This window comes from Anolis carolinensis, chromosome 1 (genome assembly GCF_035594765.1).
Source record: "Anolis carolinensis isolate JA03-04 chromosome 1, rAnoCar3.1.pri, whole genome shotgun sequence".
NCBI classification, from domain to species: domain Eukaryota; kingdom Metazoa; phylum Chordata; class Lepidosauria; order Squamata; family Dactyloidae; genus Anolis; species Anolis carolinensis.
This window is the reverse complement of record NC_085841.1, coordinates 198373393-198391876: the sequence shown is the minus strand read 5'-3', so window position 1 is coordinate 198391876 and position 18484 is coordinate 198373393. Positions and strand designations below refer to the sequence as shown.

At 39.3% G+C, this 18484-nt stretch overlaps 1 protein-coding gene across 1 annotated transcript in view; it reads right to left on the bottom strand.

Moving 5' to 3' along the window:
• The window catches only part of col3a1 (collagen type III alpha 1 chain), a 98774-nt gene that overhangs the window by 17780 nt on the left and 62510 nt on the right, over nt 1-18484 (bottom strand). Inside the window, exons 15-34 of the mRNA XM_008117578.3 lie at nt 18166-18219; nt 17867-17965; nt 17019-17063; nt 16824-16922; nt 15509-15562; nt 14813-14920; nt 14539-14592; nt 14328-14426; nt 9444-9497; nt 9067-9165; nt 8599-8652; nt 8433-8486; nt 7779-7832; nt 5811-5864; nt 5605-5649; nt 5400-5498; nt 5194-5301; nt 3640-3693; nt 1690-1743; nt 1532-1585 (exon numbers count right to left, since the gene is read on the bottom strand). Coding sequence (XP_008115785.1) covers nt 1532-1585; nt 1690-1743; nt 3640-3693; nt 5194-5301; nt 5400-5498; nt 5605-5649; nt 5811-5864; nt 7779-7832; nt 8433-8486; nt 8599-8652; nt 9067-9165; nt 9444-9497; nt 14328-14426; nt 14539-14592; nt 14813-14920; nt 15509-15562; nt 16824-16922; nt 17019-17063; nt 17867-17965; nt 18166-18219 — 1395 coding nt within the window. The remainder of the gene's footprint in view (nt 1-1531; nt 1586-1689; nt 1744-3639; nt 3694-5193; nt 5302-5399; nt 5499-5604; nt 5650-5810; nt 5865-7778; nt 7833-8432; nt 8487-8598; nt 8653-9066; nt 9166-9443; nt 9498-14327; nt 14427-14538; nt 14593-14812; nt 14921-15508; nt 15563-16823; nt 16923-17018; nt 17064-17866; nt 17966-18165; nt 18220-18484) is intronic.

The following is an 18484-nucleotide window of genomic DNA, read 5'->3' as shown; positions in this document are numbered from 1 at the left end:
CAACATATCTCTTGAAAACCTTTCATATATATATATATATATATATATATATATATATATATATATATATGGCTTGTTGCATGTTTTCCGGGCTGTATGGTCATGTTCCAGAAGTATTCTCTCCTGACGTTTCGCCCACATCTATGGCAGGCATCCTTCTGGAACATGGCCATACAGCCCGGAAAACATGCAACAGCCCTGTGATGCCGGCCATGAAAGCCTTCGACAATATAATAATAATAATAATAATAATAATAATAATAATAATAATTTTATTTTTATACCCCGCCCCATCTCCCGAAGGTACTCGGGGCGGCTTACATGGGGCCAAGCCCCGATAATATATATATATATATATATATATATATATATATAATTTGTAAGATAATAACATACATTTCCAAGATTTTGTCATACTAATCACTATAAAAATATGCAAGTTGATATTGCTTATTTAACATAAAGAGGTTTTTATCTATTTATTTACTGTAAATAAATATACAGTATATCCCATTGGAACAGGATAATTTCATAAAGACACAGGGGTGCTCTGTTATTTTCATAGCTAAGGCACTTTTGAGATTTTGACACTATAGGAAAGCAAAGGAAATAATTTTCAGAGGGAGAATATAGAAGAGGGATGCTGATTATATTCTTGCCTGAAAGAAAACCTCCCACCTACATTATATCTCAGTGATACAAGTTGAGTATCCCTTATCCAAAATGCTTTGAAACAAAGATTTAGATTTTGGATAGCTTTTTTATTTTGGAATATTTTCATATACATAATGAGATCTCTTGGAGATAAAATCCAAGTCTATAAATGAACTTGATTTATGTTTCATACAGACCTGCTATATATAGCCAGAAGGGAATTTTCTATATGCCATCTTTTAATAATTTTGCAAATTAAACAAAATTTGTGTACACTGAACCCCCAAAAAGCAAAGATGGGAATATCTCAATTTGCTATGCAGATAATTTTGAACATTTCAAATTTCTGGATAAGAAATACTCAGTTTTAATAACGGTACTAGTTGTAATATGTTTTAATACATTAGACTGGAAGTAAATTTGAATTATGTGAGAATATACTATTTGTTGAATTAAACATCTAAAATGTTATGGTAGAAATCAACATATGAATCTTTAATATGAAAAATGAATAAGTTGAGTTAATGCATCTTTAAATTTATTTAAGTGAAAAATAAAAGGGAAAAAGGGGGAAGGGAATGAGATGTTAATGCTAATACTATTTTTGAAATATATGTACAAATACTTAATTGTTGATATTTGCTTTAAGAGAAAGCATCCAATATAACGAAAGGTGTTAGTTTATTTTAAAGCATAATTAAAATGTTCCAGAAATAAAAGGCATTTTAGTATTGAAGTACCAAATTGTTCTAGATGTATCACAATTCTGTAAAATGGGTGGGTCCTGGCTACATTTCTCCCTAAGAACATGTTCAGATATGCAAAGTAATCTAAGATTGAATTATGATTGCATATAAATAAATAAATAATCTCTTACGGGACCACCGCGTGCACCTGTTGGACCATGAGGTCCAGCTGGACCAGGCTCTCCCTAAAAGAAAAGAAGAATTATTTTATTTCAGAATTTGACTCTTCAAAATGAGCGTAGTTAACATTGACATACAAATAGTTATTAAGTTGGAATGAGGCCAATACCTTGTCACCAGGTTGGCCAGCTGGACCAGGGGGTCCAATTGATCCTACAGGACCCTGCAAGGGTAAGAAAGACATATTTACTATTATCACTCATTGGAGTCCTGACAGTATTTATCAACAAATTTTGCATCTCATTATCTCTAAGAGACGCTAGGTGAACATTACAACCTGTTAATAGTTAGAATATGTAATAGCTGCATGCAGCTTGGTTGAAGGCATCCATCCAACAGCTATAAATCAAAGCATCCACTGAAAAACCTAAGGAGACAATTTACTAACTTTTTCATACTATTTATTCAAATGAGTAGGAAGCATAAACCTTGTTCCCATCAATACCATATTTTTATATTTCTACATGTTTCATGGGTTCTTTCCTAGCTCTCTGAAATATGGCCTATGTACCCAGGGCCGGCCCCACCATAGAGGCCACGTGACGCCGCCGCCTCGGGCGCAGGTCCCGGGGGGCGCCGTCAGGCTGGGCGGGAGGCGGGGCACCGCTCTGATGGTGCCCCGCTGCCCGACCAGTGCGCCCTGGCCTTGTGGCTCCCTCTTTCGCCGCCCGGGAAGGGGAGGAGGGATCCCCTCCTCCCCTTCCCGGGCGGCGAAGCCTCCCTCTTTCCAACCCTGGCCGCGCCTCCCACGCTGCGTGGGAGGCGGGGCCAGGGCGAATAGCATGGGAGACGGGGCCAACTCTGGCCCCGCCTCCCACCCAGCGTGCCCTGGCCACGCCTCCCACGCTGCGTGGGAGGCGGGGCCAGGGCGAATAGCATGGGAGACGGGGCCAACCCTGGCCCCGCCTCCCACCCAGCGTGCCCTGGCCCCGCCTCCCACGCAGCGTGGGAGGCGGGGCCAGGGCACAGGAGGCGGGGCCGGCAGGGGGCGCTTTTCAGCACCCCCGCTTAATATTTAAATTTATCTCCGACCGGCCCTGTATGTACCTAATGATATTTAAAACCGATTGCTTATACACACTTCTGTTGTGTTCTTGCCCAGGTCATTCAAAACAGATACAGATCTTGAACCAATATTGGACAGTCATTGGATATACAGTAGAGTCTCACTTATCCAACACACGCTTATCCAACGTTCTGGATTATCCAATGCATTTTTGTAGTCAATGTTTTCAATACATCATGATATTTTGGTGCTAAATTCGTAAATACAGTAATTACTACATAGCATTACTGCATATTGAACTACTTTTTCTGTCAAATTTGTTGTATAACATGATGTTTTGGTGCTTAATTTGTAAACTCATAACCTGATTTGATGTTTATTAGACTTTTCCTTAATCCCTCCTTATAATCCAACATATTCGCTTATCCAACATTCTGCCGGCCCGTTTATGTTGGATAAGTGAGACTCTACTGTATTAAGATGCTCTCAATTAAATAATGTTAGATTTAAGTCATGATATACTATATTTATTTGAAACCTCCCTTTTTTCCAGATAAGGGTAGGGGGCAGGTTTGGCCAATGCCATGTCAAATATGCAGGCTACATGGTAAGTTACTTTTTTGTTGGGAAATTTAAAAAACCCCTAAAATTCTAGTGCCAGATACAAGTTTATTCCTAAGTAATCCAATTTTCAAATTGTATTATTATCTGGGGCCTCTGCCCAGTTATATTTCTTTATAAGAAAATGTTTTAGAGACAGAGGAAGAGTCTGGGACTCTTTTCAGGCCGATGAAAATTTCTTCTTAGTAAGTAAAAATCTGAACAAGCTACCATATTTTTCGAGGTTTTTTTTTTTTTTTTACAAAGAACATTGGCCACAAGGAAGAAATGTTTGCTGAGCAAGTTGTCTTTCTCAAACAGCTCATCCTTACTTTAAACGTAATATGGGTTCTGCCAATTCCAATTAAATGATATAAATTGTTACAAATTAGGTGTAATTGACATATTATCGACAAATATTAATATTAAAATAGCATATAAAGTCCTACTCACTCGCACACCATCTTTACCAGGTAAGCCATCTCCACCTCTGCCACCAGGCTCTCCCTGTCAAACAAAAGGCAAATCTGATTACACAATGTCAGTAACAAAAAGTTTATGTAAAATTGGTGGAAAATATTCTCTTTCCTGTCAGTAGATCTCATCTTACCCCCTAAACGGTTCCAGCCCAGCTTACTTGTCCGAACGTATCTCCCTCTATAATCCACCTCGAGGTTAAGATCGCCGGAGAAGGCCCTGCTCTTGTTTCCACCATTCTCGCAAGTGCGATTGGTGGTGATGAGAGACAGGACTTTCTCAGTGGTGGCCTCTCGTCTGTGGAACCCCCTCTCTAATGAAATCAGGTCAGCGCCCTCCCTTTTATCCTTTCGGAAAAAGCTCAAAACATGGCTGTGGGACCAGGCATCCGAAGAGCAAATAAAGCAATAATAATAAGAACGATTTGTGTGACTGATAATGAATGGACCCCGGACTATGATTTAGACTTGTGTAAGTTTTATAATTGATGATTTAATTATCTGTTTTTAATTGTATTGTTTTTATAACGGTTTTGATTTTGGTATCTAATGACTGTCAGTTGTGAAGCTGCCTTGAGCCCCTCCCCCCTCCTGGGGGTGATGAGGACAATATACAAATATATGAAATAAATTTTAAAAAACCCTCTCCTTGAAATATCATCGAACCTACTGGACTAGAGTTACAGTGTGCTGAGAGAGAAAACTCACTGTTTGAATGGAACTCTGTTAACATGAGCCTGGATGTTGTTGCTGTGTGCCTTCGATTTATTTCTGGCCTGTGGCAAATCTGAAGTGAACCCAGATTTGTTCAGAGGAGGTTTGTCATTACTTTCCTCTGAAGTCAAGAGAACTTGACTCATTCAAGGTCACCCAGGCCCTTTCTACACTGCCATATAAAATTCAGATTATCTGCTGTGAACTGGATCATATGGCAGTGTAGACCCATACAATCCAGTTCAAAGTAGATAATGTGGATTATCTGCTTTAATAATCTAAATTATATGGCAGTGTAGAAAGGCTCCAGTGGGCTTCAATAGTCAAGTGACAATCTGAACCCTGGTTTCCAAAATATATCGCAATACTCAAACCACTACAGTAAGCTGGCTTTCAGAGTTTGGATGTTACCATATTACATTTTTATATGGAAGGGAAGAAGCACAGTTGGGCTTTTGTACAAGGATTATCTATCCCTAATAATGGACCATGTCAACCCATCTGATTATGTATTCTTGTTCCTTCTGGTTGTTGTGATTGTTTCTTATGGTCTTCACTGTTTTACAAGTTGTATAGGTTTTTAATTTTGGGGCAGCTTACATATGGCACAAGGTGCCTAAAACAATGCATAAAATAAGCACACATTACAATACAAAATAAAACCACTAGTTTTATAAAACAACAATTTGAACTGGGTTATATGGCAGTGTAGACTCAGATAACCCAGTTCAAAGTAGATAATGTGGATTCTCTGCCTTGATATTCTGGATTATATGGCAGTGTAGAAGGGCCCTAAGGTAAATGCAGAAAGACCTACCTTCTCTCCCTTGGGTCCAGGACTTCCAGAACCTCCTCTCTCTCCAGGCATTCCTTGCAAACCTGGTGGTCCCATGTTGCCCGGAGGTCCTGGTGGGCCAGCAGGGCCCTAGAAGAATGTAGTAAAGAGCAGCAGTTATAAGAATCAGAGAGGAAGACATGAAATATAATTTAAAGTACGCACAAAATGGCATTAACTCTACTCACTTTTCCACCCTCTGGTCCAGTAGGGCCAGGACTACCTCTAGTTCCAGGGGAACCTGGAGGCCCTTGTGCACCTCGTTCACCGGGGATGCCATTTTCACCCTAATGTAAGGTTTAAAAACCAGATTTGTAGTCTTCAAAGTACACATCATACTTGTATTTAATATTCTTCATTTTGTGAATTATTCAGTGATTGTGCAACATTTACCTTGGACCCTGGGAGTCCTGGACCTCCATTTTCACCTCTTGGGCCCTGTTACGAATGAAAGGAAATAGATTATCTATATGTTTCATGGATTGCACACATATTAACATCAGACAGAAGGAAGTCCTGCTTCATTAGATCTATTGAGGGGAAGGAGAAAGAAAAGAGGAAGTTGAAGGGAAGGAAGGGCAAAATAAAAGGTGACCTACTGCTTCTCCTGGCTTTCCATTCTCTCCAGCAGGTCCTGGAGATCCAGGCAGTCCCTAGAATAAACAGAACTATGTATAATTTGGTACATATTCTGATATGTTTTTTTTTTCAAAACTGCCCATCAAACACATGGGACCAGATGATTTGAAAATGTAGGAATTGTTCAGAGATTGATTTGCTCCAGATTCTAGTCTCCATTTTAAGAGATGAAGATATTCAGCTCTCCTTGCATTGCCTGACCTGCCTATTCAGCAACACCAGGTCTGATATTCTCCACTGATCTGAAATTCTTTTATTGAAAATGTCATATAAAACTGGGTTTCAAGACTGAGATTTCATTTATGAGCTTAGAAAATGCCCTTTCATGGCAAACATAATTTACACTGTTACAAACAATAGTGTTGAATGATTTGCCACAAAAACATTTGCATTCAGTGGTTGATGATGAGGAAAGCCCTGCTCAATTATAACATCCGCAGAACTACTTTTTTTCGTGTCAGGAGCAACTTAAGTCACTTCTGGAGTGAGAGAATTGGCCGTCTGCAAGGACGTTGCCCAGGGGATGCCCAGATGTTTTTGATGTTTTTACCATTCTTGTGGGAGGCTTCTCTCATGTCCCCGCATGGAGCTGGAGCTGATAGAGGGAGCTCATACGCACTCTCCCCGGGTGGGATTCGAACCTGGCAGCTTTCAGGTCAGCAACCCAAACCTTCAAGTCATGAGGCTTCAGTCCACTACGCTATCGGGGGCTCCTGATGTAGTAGTTCTCAGTAGCAAAACTACTGAGAGAACTCAACAAAAGTCTCTTAAAACTTGAGAAATTTCTTTTTGGGGTGGGGACGGGGACACATTGACTTTTCACACTATCCTCCACAGGTCACATCTACACTGACCACTTAGATCAATGTGGGGCTGGATTAGCACTGTGGTGGCCAAATGACACACAGAGTTGATCTGGGGTAATAGGGAAAGGTCACCTTAACTTGGCCTTCCCCTATTAAAATGACATCAGCCAGAGTGCTCTGAGAAGAGATGATTCCTCCTCTCCCCTCCCCTCCCTATTGCTGCTGCTAAGATCATTGCAGACAATGGTAGACAGGTAGGACTGTATCGTAGCCAGAGATTTCCACAACATGGAAGGCAGGAGGGAAAAAGGTTTGCAGCACCAACTGCATTCAGTGCTATTGAAGGCAGTTAGGACTGCCTCCTTCCTCTGCAATGGCGTTGGGATTCCTTGTGTGGAGCAGATTTGGCACCTGGAATGCCGGATTGCTCCCAGATTATTGGTCTGTGTAGATCCACTCATGGTTACCTTTAGCAAATTACCAGGAAGTATTCAATTTCATAAACAGCAGCTCTCTTTTTATGCTCAATATGATTGGGAATGTGGTCAAGGTTTTTTTTTTTTAATTTCATGTCAAAAGCATTGCATAATAAAGTTTAAAAGTGATAAAATAAAGGAATCACAAACAGCTAAATAGTTTTAGACCAAAAGTGGGCACCAGCAATTGCATTGTCCATAGCTTTGAACAACTCCTCCTCCGTACATGAGACAGGGCATTGTGGGCAAGCATACATATAAGGAGTTGTTTGTTCTGCTCCACAGTCACACAAGGTGGAGGATTCCTTCAGGTAGTGCCATCTTGCCAAGTTGTCTTTTGATCTGCCCACTCTGCTTCTCAGTCTATTTAGGGACTTCCAAGTTGTGGTCAAGGTAACAGTGGGATAATTATATTGAATTGATTGTAGGACACAGATCAGCTACTGTAGTGTCGTCATTTCAGACTGAAATCCTACTTGAAGTTAGGCTAATCAGATGTCATTGATTTTGATGGGACTTCACATATACTGAACTCTACTGCATCCTACAAATTCAAAGCCTTAAATACAACCACATTATACCACTTTTGTTCCATTAACATTTGAATCTCACTTTGAACACAATGACCATATGAATGTCAAAATACCTGGAATCCAGGTGTCCCAGGTGCTCCCTGGTCTCCTTTTTCACCAGGAGGACCCTAAAATAACCAAACAAATCAATCAGAGACTTTTAGGAATGGTACTGTGTTATGACATAATATAATATAGCTTTCTCATATAGAATTTTTTAAGAAATAGAAAAATGCACAATACCATCCAATGGCCATAGTGTTAGCCCTGACTGGAGTAGATAGTTGAATTAATGAACTTCCATGGATATTGAATCATCAGTCATTAAATTGACTCAATGGGCCTACTGTACTTGGGATTCACCAAAGGGATAACAGTCATTGCGATATAATATAAATAAAATAAAGTCAACAGTTATAATACTATTGCAATATACATTAGATTTGTAGTGAGTGATTCTCTAGAGAACTACCTCCTCTCAAATTTCATTTTCAGTAATTTTGATTCCCACAGTTAATTTACTGCTCAATAATCAAAAAATCATTTACACCAAATGAAGTTGGGGAGGGTATTTGTCCAACAGTGGGGCTTGAATGACTCCCCTCAACCAGATATAAGGGGTGATATGAGGCTCTTTGTTTAGTCATTGCTTTTTATTATCTATTACTTTGCACATACAACATCATATGCCTTTTTCTGTTTCTCAGTCTTTCGTGCCTCTGACTTACACCAGGTCCAGGAGGTCCTTGGGCTCCTGCTTCACCATCCTTTCCAGCTGGTCCCTGTTAAATAAAACAATAATGATGATGATAATGATAATAATAATAAAATCCTGCTAGTTCTGGGTCTGTATCACATTTACATTTAAATTTAAAACAGGAAAATTCTACTGACCTGTGTACCAGGAGGTCCAGAAGAACCCCTTTCTCCATTTTTACCAGGTGCACCCTACAAGAGGTAAAAGTACTGAGTTATTTTAATGTAAGGTATTTTAAATTATTGCTATTAGACTACTCTGATTAAACCTATATGATACAACTTTTTTACGATAATATGAACTAGAACTAGTTAGAAGTATCAAAGTACAACAATGGGGCTATAACCTGCAAACACCAGTTTCATGCTTCAGCCAGATTAAAATAGAGATAGATGTAGGTATATTAATATCGAGTCCACATTCTTGTGGTTCCAGAGTCCTTCACAGGCACAATTTCCTTTAATTTTACTTACTATTTACTTTCTATTTGCCCATGATGGAACAGTTGACACACACTGTGCTAAAAAGTTTCAAGGCATCGCAAATGATGAAAACTGAAAATGTCATCCCTAAAAGGTAGTTCATGATCTGTTGCTTGTACTGACCTCACTACCCTTTGGACCAGGAAAACCCATCACACCTGGTTGACCCCGTGGACCTGCTGGACCTGGGGGCCCACTTCGTCCAGATTCTCCTGGTGGACCCTGGAAATGGAAATTAAACATATATAAAAATATTTAAAATCTGTAAAAGATATTAAAGATATTTTGCAAATTGCACAAACCATGAAGAAATAGGAAAAGGATCCAAGATTGTATTATATATTTTTTCTTCCATTTTTGATGCAATTACACACCAATAGAATTTTGACCACTTTATCCATCAAAATGAGACACTTCATGACAGTATAGCTGACATAATGTTCAGATACAGGAAGGAAGAAAAGGAAAGGAATGGAAGGAGTTCCATATTAATTACATACCCCTGGGCCTGGTTTTCCATCTGATCCTGGGGCTCCAGGGCTGCCTGTTAAACCCTGTATAAGAAAACAAAAATAATATTAGCCTAAGAATTAAATCTTATTGAAGGACATTTTAGAGGTTCATCTTATTTTCCATATATTACAGCATTAGGCTTTAAAATCCTGGTGGGAATCTTGTTACACATATGCAACTGCTACTATTCATAATCCTATGCAGCTTCTATTTTAGGGGGTATAGTAAGGACAATAAAAGTATCCTAAATCCCACTTCCTGGTAAGCAGTCACTGCAATTGACAGGAGTTCATTTCTTGGTCTGTTGGGAAGATGACTCATGTCATTGCCACCCTTCCCTTATGTGAGCGATTTCCAGTGCAAAGGATTAGAAGTTTACATGCAACCAATACACCATCTCCCGGATACTGCTAAAATACCCTGATCTTAGATGGTCTTGGATCACTTGGTACAGTTGGCTTGTTGGTTTCACTGGCCGTTTAATACTTAATAACTCTTCCAAGTCCTCCACGTTTCCCGGCATGGCCGGCTGGAGCGGCAGCAGAAGAGGAGTCTGGCTGCCTCTTCCAGGTTCTTCTGCTTCCGCTGAACCCGCTCTCCCTCGCTCACTCATGGAGCAGAGCGGCATTCCTACTTCCCTGGCAGAGGCAGCCAGAGCCACATGGCAAGGCCAAAGCAAGGGGTCATCCCTGAGGAGGAGAAGCAGCAGCAGTAATGGGATAAATAAAATAATATAGAAATATTAAAATTAAAATAGCGTCCCTACTTCGCAGATTTCCACTTATCGCAGGTGGTCCTGGATTGTAACCCCTGCGATAAGTGAGGAATCACTGCAGATCAATTAAATACATGCAATCTATATAAGTGGGGATAAGTGGAGATGTACCATTCAGTAATTGATTCAGCTAAGCCAGGCAGTGCTTTAGAGTGGTCTTGGATAACAGTTATTTTTGGAGTTTAGGACTCTTTCTGTACAAAATTTGTACATGGCATTTTTGTGCATAAAACAGTGCTTTCTGTGCAGGCAGGTGTCGCACCTCAGAATAGTTCACCTTGCTATTGACACCAAGCCACACACAGAAGATAGTCTTTTGTAGTTTTATTGAGCAAAAGCAATATATATATAATATCAAAGCAGGCAAAAATATAGTTCCCAAAGTAGTTGTAAAATAGAGTCAATAAATCCAATGATCCATAGACAAAAGCAAAAGTCTATTCCCAAAGATACAATAGTCCACAGGTTACAAGGATTCACGAGCAGGAGAATTTCCAAAGCATGAAGACATAGACCATCCACTCCGATGAAGCGAGAATTTGCTTTGAATTTGTCTCCCAACACACAGTTTAAAAGCAACCCAAAATTGCATTTCTCTTCCCTTCAGAGGCCTCCCGTTTTCCAGCTAATCTCAGGCTACGCCGAGGCATTCCTTATCATTGCAACCGATCTGCCCGAGATAGCAATGGAGCTTCTTGACTGTCAAGGCCAAACAGTTCATTATCTTGCACCTGAACAGGAGCCTGAGACAAATCAAGCTCATTATTTCCCATGGGAATGTCTCCCTGGTTTTCATCTGTGACAGGCTGGTTCAGAAGTTCATCCACAGGCTGCGCTTCTTGTATTTCTGAACCAGCCTGTGTAATTCCATGATTCCCCATCCCCATGACATCATCCTGGAATTCATCTTGCACCCCATCATCTGACACCTGCATCTGTAACCCCAAATCCCCTTCCTCATCTTCACTCTGGCACTGTTGCTGAGTCACAACAGCAGGAAATGCTGAAGTAGGGTACTTCTTTTGTGCAAAATTAATGTGTGGTATTTTTGTCCAAAAAGTATCATCTTTTTTTGTATAGAATATAATATTTCTACACATTTTACAATACTATTTTCTACATATAAGATGGTATTTTCTGAGCAAAAAAGGTGCAAAATTTGCTATTAATAAATCTGAATAAAGTCATGCACAACTGCATAAATTCTCTGTCCAGGTTTCTCCTCATCAGGGTTTTCTGATATCTGGGAAACATTTTTCTAATTATTTTTGAAATAATTTCAAATATTCTTTCCATTCCTAGTATTGAGGCAAACAGTTCTTCCAAATAGTTGAATGCCCACTTATTTATTTTTAAGGGCTTGGATTGAAAATAAAAGCTGCAAAGAGGACACAAGCTGGTTGAATTGTATCAGGGTGTATCTGGTTAGTGCTTTGTCAGATTGCAGATGAGGGCTCTATTGACTGACTGCATTTTTGTTTCCTAAATAAATAGTTTACTCTGGGAAACTGGCGTGTAAACAAGAGAATTCGTCTAATCTTCTGTGTGCAGGGGATTTCTTTCCAGAAAATAAGAGTCCACCATGTGGGTTCACATGTGCATTCAAGAGACAAATCTATTATTTCCTCTGCCATCCAGTTCAAGAAAGCACTGCTCCTTATAAACACTAAACATTACCTCTGTAGGTATAACTAGATTCTCCAAGATTTGGAAACCATCAGGAAATTCTCAACAATAAAAGAGTTGTTCACACCATTTTTATATAACACTAGCTGTGCCCGGCCACGCATTGCTGTGGCGAAGTATGGTGGTATGGGAAATAAAGTATTGAGGAATTGGTGGTAGTTAAGGTCAAGGGTAAAGGTTTTCCCCAGACATTAAGTCCAGTCGTGTCTTACTCTGGAGGTTGGTGCTCATCTCCATTTCTAAGCCGAAGAGCCGGCGTTGTCCGTAGACTCCTCCAAGGTCATGTGGGATGGCTACATGGAGCGGCGTTACCTTCCTGCCGGAGCAGTACCTATTGATGCACTCACATTTGCATGTTTTCGAACTTCTGGGTTGGCAGAAGCTGGAGCTAACAGTGAGGGCTCTCTCCGCTCCCCCAATTCAAACCTGTGGCCTTTCAGTCCAGAAGTTCAGCAGCTCAGCGCTTTAACACGCTGCGCCATCAGGGGATATTATTTCCTAAAGGTTGTGAATATACAATATTTCTGATTGGTTTTTTTTTGTTTGTTGGAGGCAAGTATGAATGCTGCAATTAGGAAAAATGATTAGGATGTAATGGCCTTGCAGCTTTAAAGCCTGGCTGTTTCCTCCCTGAGTGAATTTTTTGTTGGGAGGTGTTAGCTGGCCCTGATTGTTTCCTGTCTGGAATTCCCTTGTTTTCAGAGTGGTGTTGTTTGCGATATTTTATGTGCTTCTACAGTCTGTGGCCCTGAGAAAACAGAGGATTTTCCAGACTTTGATGATGGGAATACTTTGTTGGGAGGTGTTAGCTGGCCCTGATTGTTTCCTGTCTGGAATACCCTTGTTTTCAGAGTGATGTTGTTTGCGATATTTTATGTGCTTCTACTGTCTGTGGCCCTGAGAAAACAGGATTTGCCAGACTTTGATGATGGGAATACTTTGTTGGGAGGTGTTAGCTGGCCCTGATTGTTTCCTGTGTGGAATTCCCCTGTTTATTTCCTGTCCTGGTTTTAGAGATTATATTGTTCTGCATTATTCTATCCCAGTAATTATTTCATATTAAAGAAGAATCTCACTTATCCAACATTCGCTTATACAATGTTCTGGATTATCCAACGCAGTCTGCCTTTTCATAATCAATGCTTTTGTAGTCAGTGTTTTAAATTCATTGTGATATTTTAGTGGTAAATTTGTAAATACAGTACAGTAGAGTCTCACTTATCCAACATAAACGGGCCGGCAGAATGTTGGATAAGCGAATATGTTGGATAATGAGGAATTAATGATAACCCTATTAAACATCAAATTAAGTTATGATTTTACAAATTAAGCACCAAAACATCATGTTAGACAACAAATTTGTCAGAAAAAGTAGTTCAGTACACAGTAATGCTGTATAGTAATTACTGTATTTATGAATTTAGCACCAAAATATCACGATATATTGAAAGCATTGACTACAAAAATGCGTTGGATAATCCAGAACGTTGGATAAGCGAGACTCTACTGTAAATACTACATAGCATTACTGCGCATGGAACTACTTTTTCTGTCAAATTTGTTGTATAATATGATGTTTTGGTACTTAATTTGTATAACGATTACCTAATTTGATGTTTAATTGGCTTTTCCTGAATCCCTTCTTATTATCCAACATATTCACTTATCCTGCCGGCCTGTTTATGTTGGATAAGTGAGACTCTACTGTATATTTCTAATCTTATATTATCTGCTCAGAACTGGATTACCTGAGGCCCCTTCTTCACAGCTGTTTAATGCACACTGAAGTGGATTATATGGCAGTGTGGAGTCAAGATAATCCAGTGCAAAGCAGATAATATAAGATTATAAATGGGTAATATAGCTGTGTGGAAGGGCCTTGAGTCTACACTGCCATATAATCCAGTGCAAATTAGATAATCTGTGGAAGAAGTCTAAGTGAGGCCTAAATCTGCCTGTCCCCTAACTGAAACCTGGCTGTCCCTTGGTTGCTAGGCAACCAAGTGGGCAGAGATTAGCCCTCTAAACTGGCAGCAATTGGATAAAAAAAATTATTGCTCTCCCTCTAATTAGGACTTTATTTTTCTTTTCTTTTTGTTGTATCAACCTTGAGGCGTGGATGATGGGTTGTGTTGTCAAATTTTGAGGTTGGGGGGCCTGTACTTTTGTTGTTTTGTGAATTGCCGTGATGCCATCACTCTTTTATATATATAGATTATCTTTTATAGAACATAATTTTTAAATGCTTTATTAAGTATGAGAAGTATTATCTACTATAGGGCTGAGTTGATTATCAGCCAAAATTGTGCTGGCATTTGATCTCTAAATAAACTATCCCTGGTCAACTTAGCTATCTCTAATCATGGCCACATTTTTTTTCTCCTGCTAGCAGAGATTTTTCCCCACTTACTCTCATTCCTGGAAGACCGGGACTCCCATCACGTCCTGATTCACCCTGAACACCTCTGGGTCCAGGAGCTCCTGGGCCACCTCGTTCACCAGGGGCACCCTAAAAGGAAGCAGATTTCAGTATAATGAATGAAATGCAAAAGTAGCATTTGCATTGCAATCTGTAGAAGAATGTCAGAAAAAGTGAATGTTCTAAGAAAGAAAAAGTATACCTTTTCACCTGGAGGGCCGTTACTGCCAGCAGGACCTCGGAAACCTGGGGAACCCTAGGAAGGAAACAAATAGAAATGTTCATTCTCTAGCCTAAGAAATAGCTGATAGGAAATGTGCTGACAAGTTGAGTTGGATATTACATTCCAACCAAGCAAAGATGTACATTTTAGAATTTTATATCGACTGTAGAGGTTCCATCCCACCACAGGAAAGCCTATGTTGCAAGGTTATTCCTTTGTAAAAAAAAAAAAAAGAGATGCATTGAATACTTGCCCTTTCTCCGGGACTTCCGGGTATGCCATTCGTTCCAGGTTGACCAGCTGCTCCTGCCTTGCCTTCCTCCCCTGGAGGACCAGCAGCACCAGGAGTGCCATTTTCACCCTTTTTTAAAACAACAACAACAACAACAAGGCATTTTGTTAATTGGCAAAACTAATAAATCCCCCAGGTGAATAGAAACAGAAGAGAAATAGATCATCATTTAATCAACATTAATAAATTCTTCTTGAGTGGGATTTATGGAAATTCTTATCAGAACCATTCTCATAGAATGCAAGTACACAGCCTTCCAAGCAGCAAACCTATTCCATTGTATTCCAGCTCACTAAACAAGGATTCGCATAAGAAGAAAACGGCTAGGCTTTGAGGCTGCAAGGCTATTCACTGCTATTTCACCTGGTCAACAAAGGATTCCCATAAGCCACAGCAACTCGTGGCCGAGCACAGCTAGTATTGTATATAAAATTACCTTTAGGCTATATATTGATGAGACATAAATGAATTTTATGTTTAGGTGTGAGTCCTATTTTCAAGATACCTCATTATCTACATATGTACAAATACTCCAGTATTCCAAAATCTGGAAGAATCTAAAATCCAAAACATTTCTGGTCCCAGGCACTTGAGATAAGGGATTCTTAATCTGTACATCCCCCTAACTATATAATGGTTATATATCGAAATACATACACGTTCACCTCTTTGTCCTGGCTCTCCTTTTGCACCATTCTTGCCAGGTTCACCCTAAAAAGAGACATAATTCTATTAGAACTCATTTTAGTTCAATATTTTACAATGTAATAAGCAACAACGCATTACATACAGTATTGCCAATATCCATGAGCCTACACCATACATATTACAATATTTTTTCTAACATATTAAAGTTGCTTAATAATGTACATAAGAAGACAGGGCCAGGTTAACTGCATCCTGCATTCCATTGTAAAAAAAATCTCAATTTTTCTACATATGTATTTCTTTGTGCTATTAAAATTTGATCTATAGTCTTATAAAATAAGAATTGTTCAGGTAGATCAAACACAGATTCAACTAGTGTTTAGAGATATAATTACAATCTTCTGAGTGGTTTCCTTAATTTTTAATAGGAGATATATATTCCTGTCAGTAATGGAAAACAGCCTTCTTGTAAATTGAATGCACTTTGGCTTAGTGCAGTGGTTTCCAGCCTGTGGTCCGTGGACCACCAGTGGTCCAAAAGAACTAAAATATGGTCCATGGCCTCACGTTTACTACACCATTGCAATGAGAGCGACTGGTCTACAGAAACCCTCTTATAGTGCTGAGTCTGATTAAATATGGTTTTTCTGTGGGACTGGTCCATGAGGTCACGAAGAGTCGGAAACGACTTTGTGATTGAGCAGCAGCAGTAGGCACACAGATGGTGACTACAGGATGGCATAAGTTCTGTATCATAAACTATAGCTGATGTGGTCTATCCAATGCAATTTTCTGAATTAGCACCCCAAATAACCAAATTGAATCTAAAGTTGACCAAAAATTGATTTGTTATCTTTTTGGTACTAATGTTGGAGGGTGATCCCTGGTCAAAGTTGGTCTCTGGTCAAAAAAAGGTTGAGAACCACTGGTCTAGTTGAAGGGTCAATTAGATTCCAATTATTGCCTTAAATTCCTACTGAATTAGTGGCATTTACACAAGTGTAGACTTAGATATTGATTCTGTTAGTCCTGTTGGTTTTATTGGTGTTCTGCCTATTCCATAAGAGGTCCTAACCAATGGGATTCACATCATTGTTTTTGCATTCAATGTTTCAGGATTATAGGCTGAATCTCATTACCTCTATTACCGCATATTGTTTTGTATCATTTTACTTCACCTCAATTATCATGAGTTGCATTGAACTTGGAGCACATATTCAGTGATGGCACATTCTTTCTTGTGCAAACAAGTGAAGAAAAATCAGATCAAGTGAAATAAGATTTTTCCACTTCGTAACAGGACAAAGAACTATTAGTGACTTACAGATGGGCCTCTTTGTCCAGGGATCCCATTGGTGCCAGCGGGGCCAGGAGGTCCACGAGCTCCACTCAGTCCAGGAGGTCCAGTCATGCCAGCCGAACCCTAGATGCAAACAGGGAATAGTCACATAAGCATCCATAATGGTGAGAAAAACTGACCACTGCAGTCTCAAATATGGCGTTCCCCTGGGATACTCACTGGAAGACCTTTTGCACCTGGATTTCCATCTCGACCACCAGGACCCTGCAGATAATAAGTAACAATATTGGCATTCATGATACAGTATGTGGATGTAACCTTTTGAAATGTTACTATTTCAATCAAACAGATACCAGGACACCATCTACGTGGGTCACCAAATATGTAGAAGTTTTTAAAAAGATATTTTATTAAGGTTTTATCTACATATCATAAAATTGAAACAAAGGAAAGAAAGTGTAAGGGAATATATAGATGTTTTAAAGTGTGTATATATATAGTTAAAATCCTCCCAACCACACCACCTATCACACAGACCAAATATTCCTTCTATTTCTTTAACCATGAGCACAATGTTCTTAGTTTCTGTACAATATTTACATTGGCTTTGCTTTTTATCAATTCCATATAAACCATCCATTTATTTTTAATTTCTCTTATTTTACCCTTTTGTATATCATCCTGAATTAAACATACTATAATGTCAGATTGAACCTGATCATAAAAGTAATAAATGTTTTAATTGTTCATAATCCATTTTTTCATCTTTCAGGCTATCATTGCCTGTCCTGCTGTTCTTTTACGTTTATCTTGTTGTTGCCTAATAGCATCAAAACTATATTCATTTGAAGTTATATTTTGAATAGTTTTGAAATTCATATTGAAATCCAAATTTCATATATGGTAACAGGGATAAGCCCAATGTGTTGGCACTATGGATTAAATAAAGGGGGGTATGCCCATATGTGGTGGGAATGCTCAAAGGTAACAGCCTTTTGGGAAAAATAGTGATGAAAACAAAACAAAAAAAAACTATGTAAACGTTTTAAAGGACATGTGACACTCACAGGAGGACCAGCACCACCGGGAGCACCTTGAGGGCCAGGTTCTCCTCTTGGCCCAGGAGATCCACTGGAGCCTGGTGGTCCAGAAGAACCTGTTTCACCCTGTAAAACAAAGAGTGTGAAATCAAGAGAATTAATACAATTTGGTAGTTTGGCTACTATTTCAAGAAGGAAAAAGATTGCTACAGATAAGAGAACATGACAATTAATTTTTGTAATGAAACTTAGATGAATATGCTTGGGGACATGGGTGTTTACACTGAACACATTTATATGAAAAAGATGAAATTATAAGTAGGTACCTTAAAACCAGGAGAACCTGGAAATCCTGATGGTCCTGGAGGGCCTGGAGGACCCTGCAGAAGACAACCACAAAAGAAAACATTGCATGAGACAAAGTTTTAAAAGAATATACTAGAATATAAAAATAGGGCTGGTTGTGCTACATCATGTTCTTACAAGAAAGATCTCTACATTAGGCCATGAGTAGTCCCATGGATTGGTATATTAACTAAACCCCGCTGATGTGATGGAAAGATGGACTACCGGAATTAATCTAACATATGCTGAAAGAATTGGTGTTTATTCCCCTCACCTGCATGTACTTCATTTCACAAAATC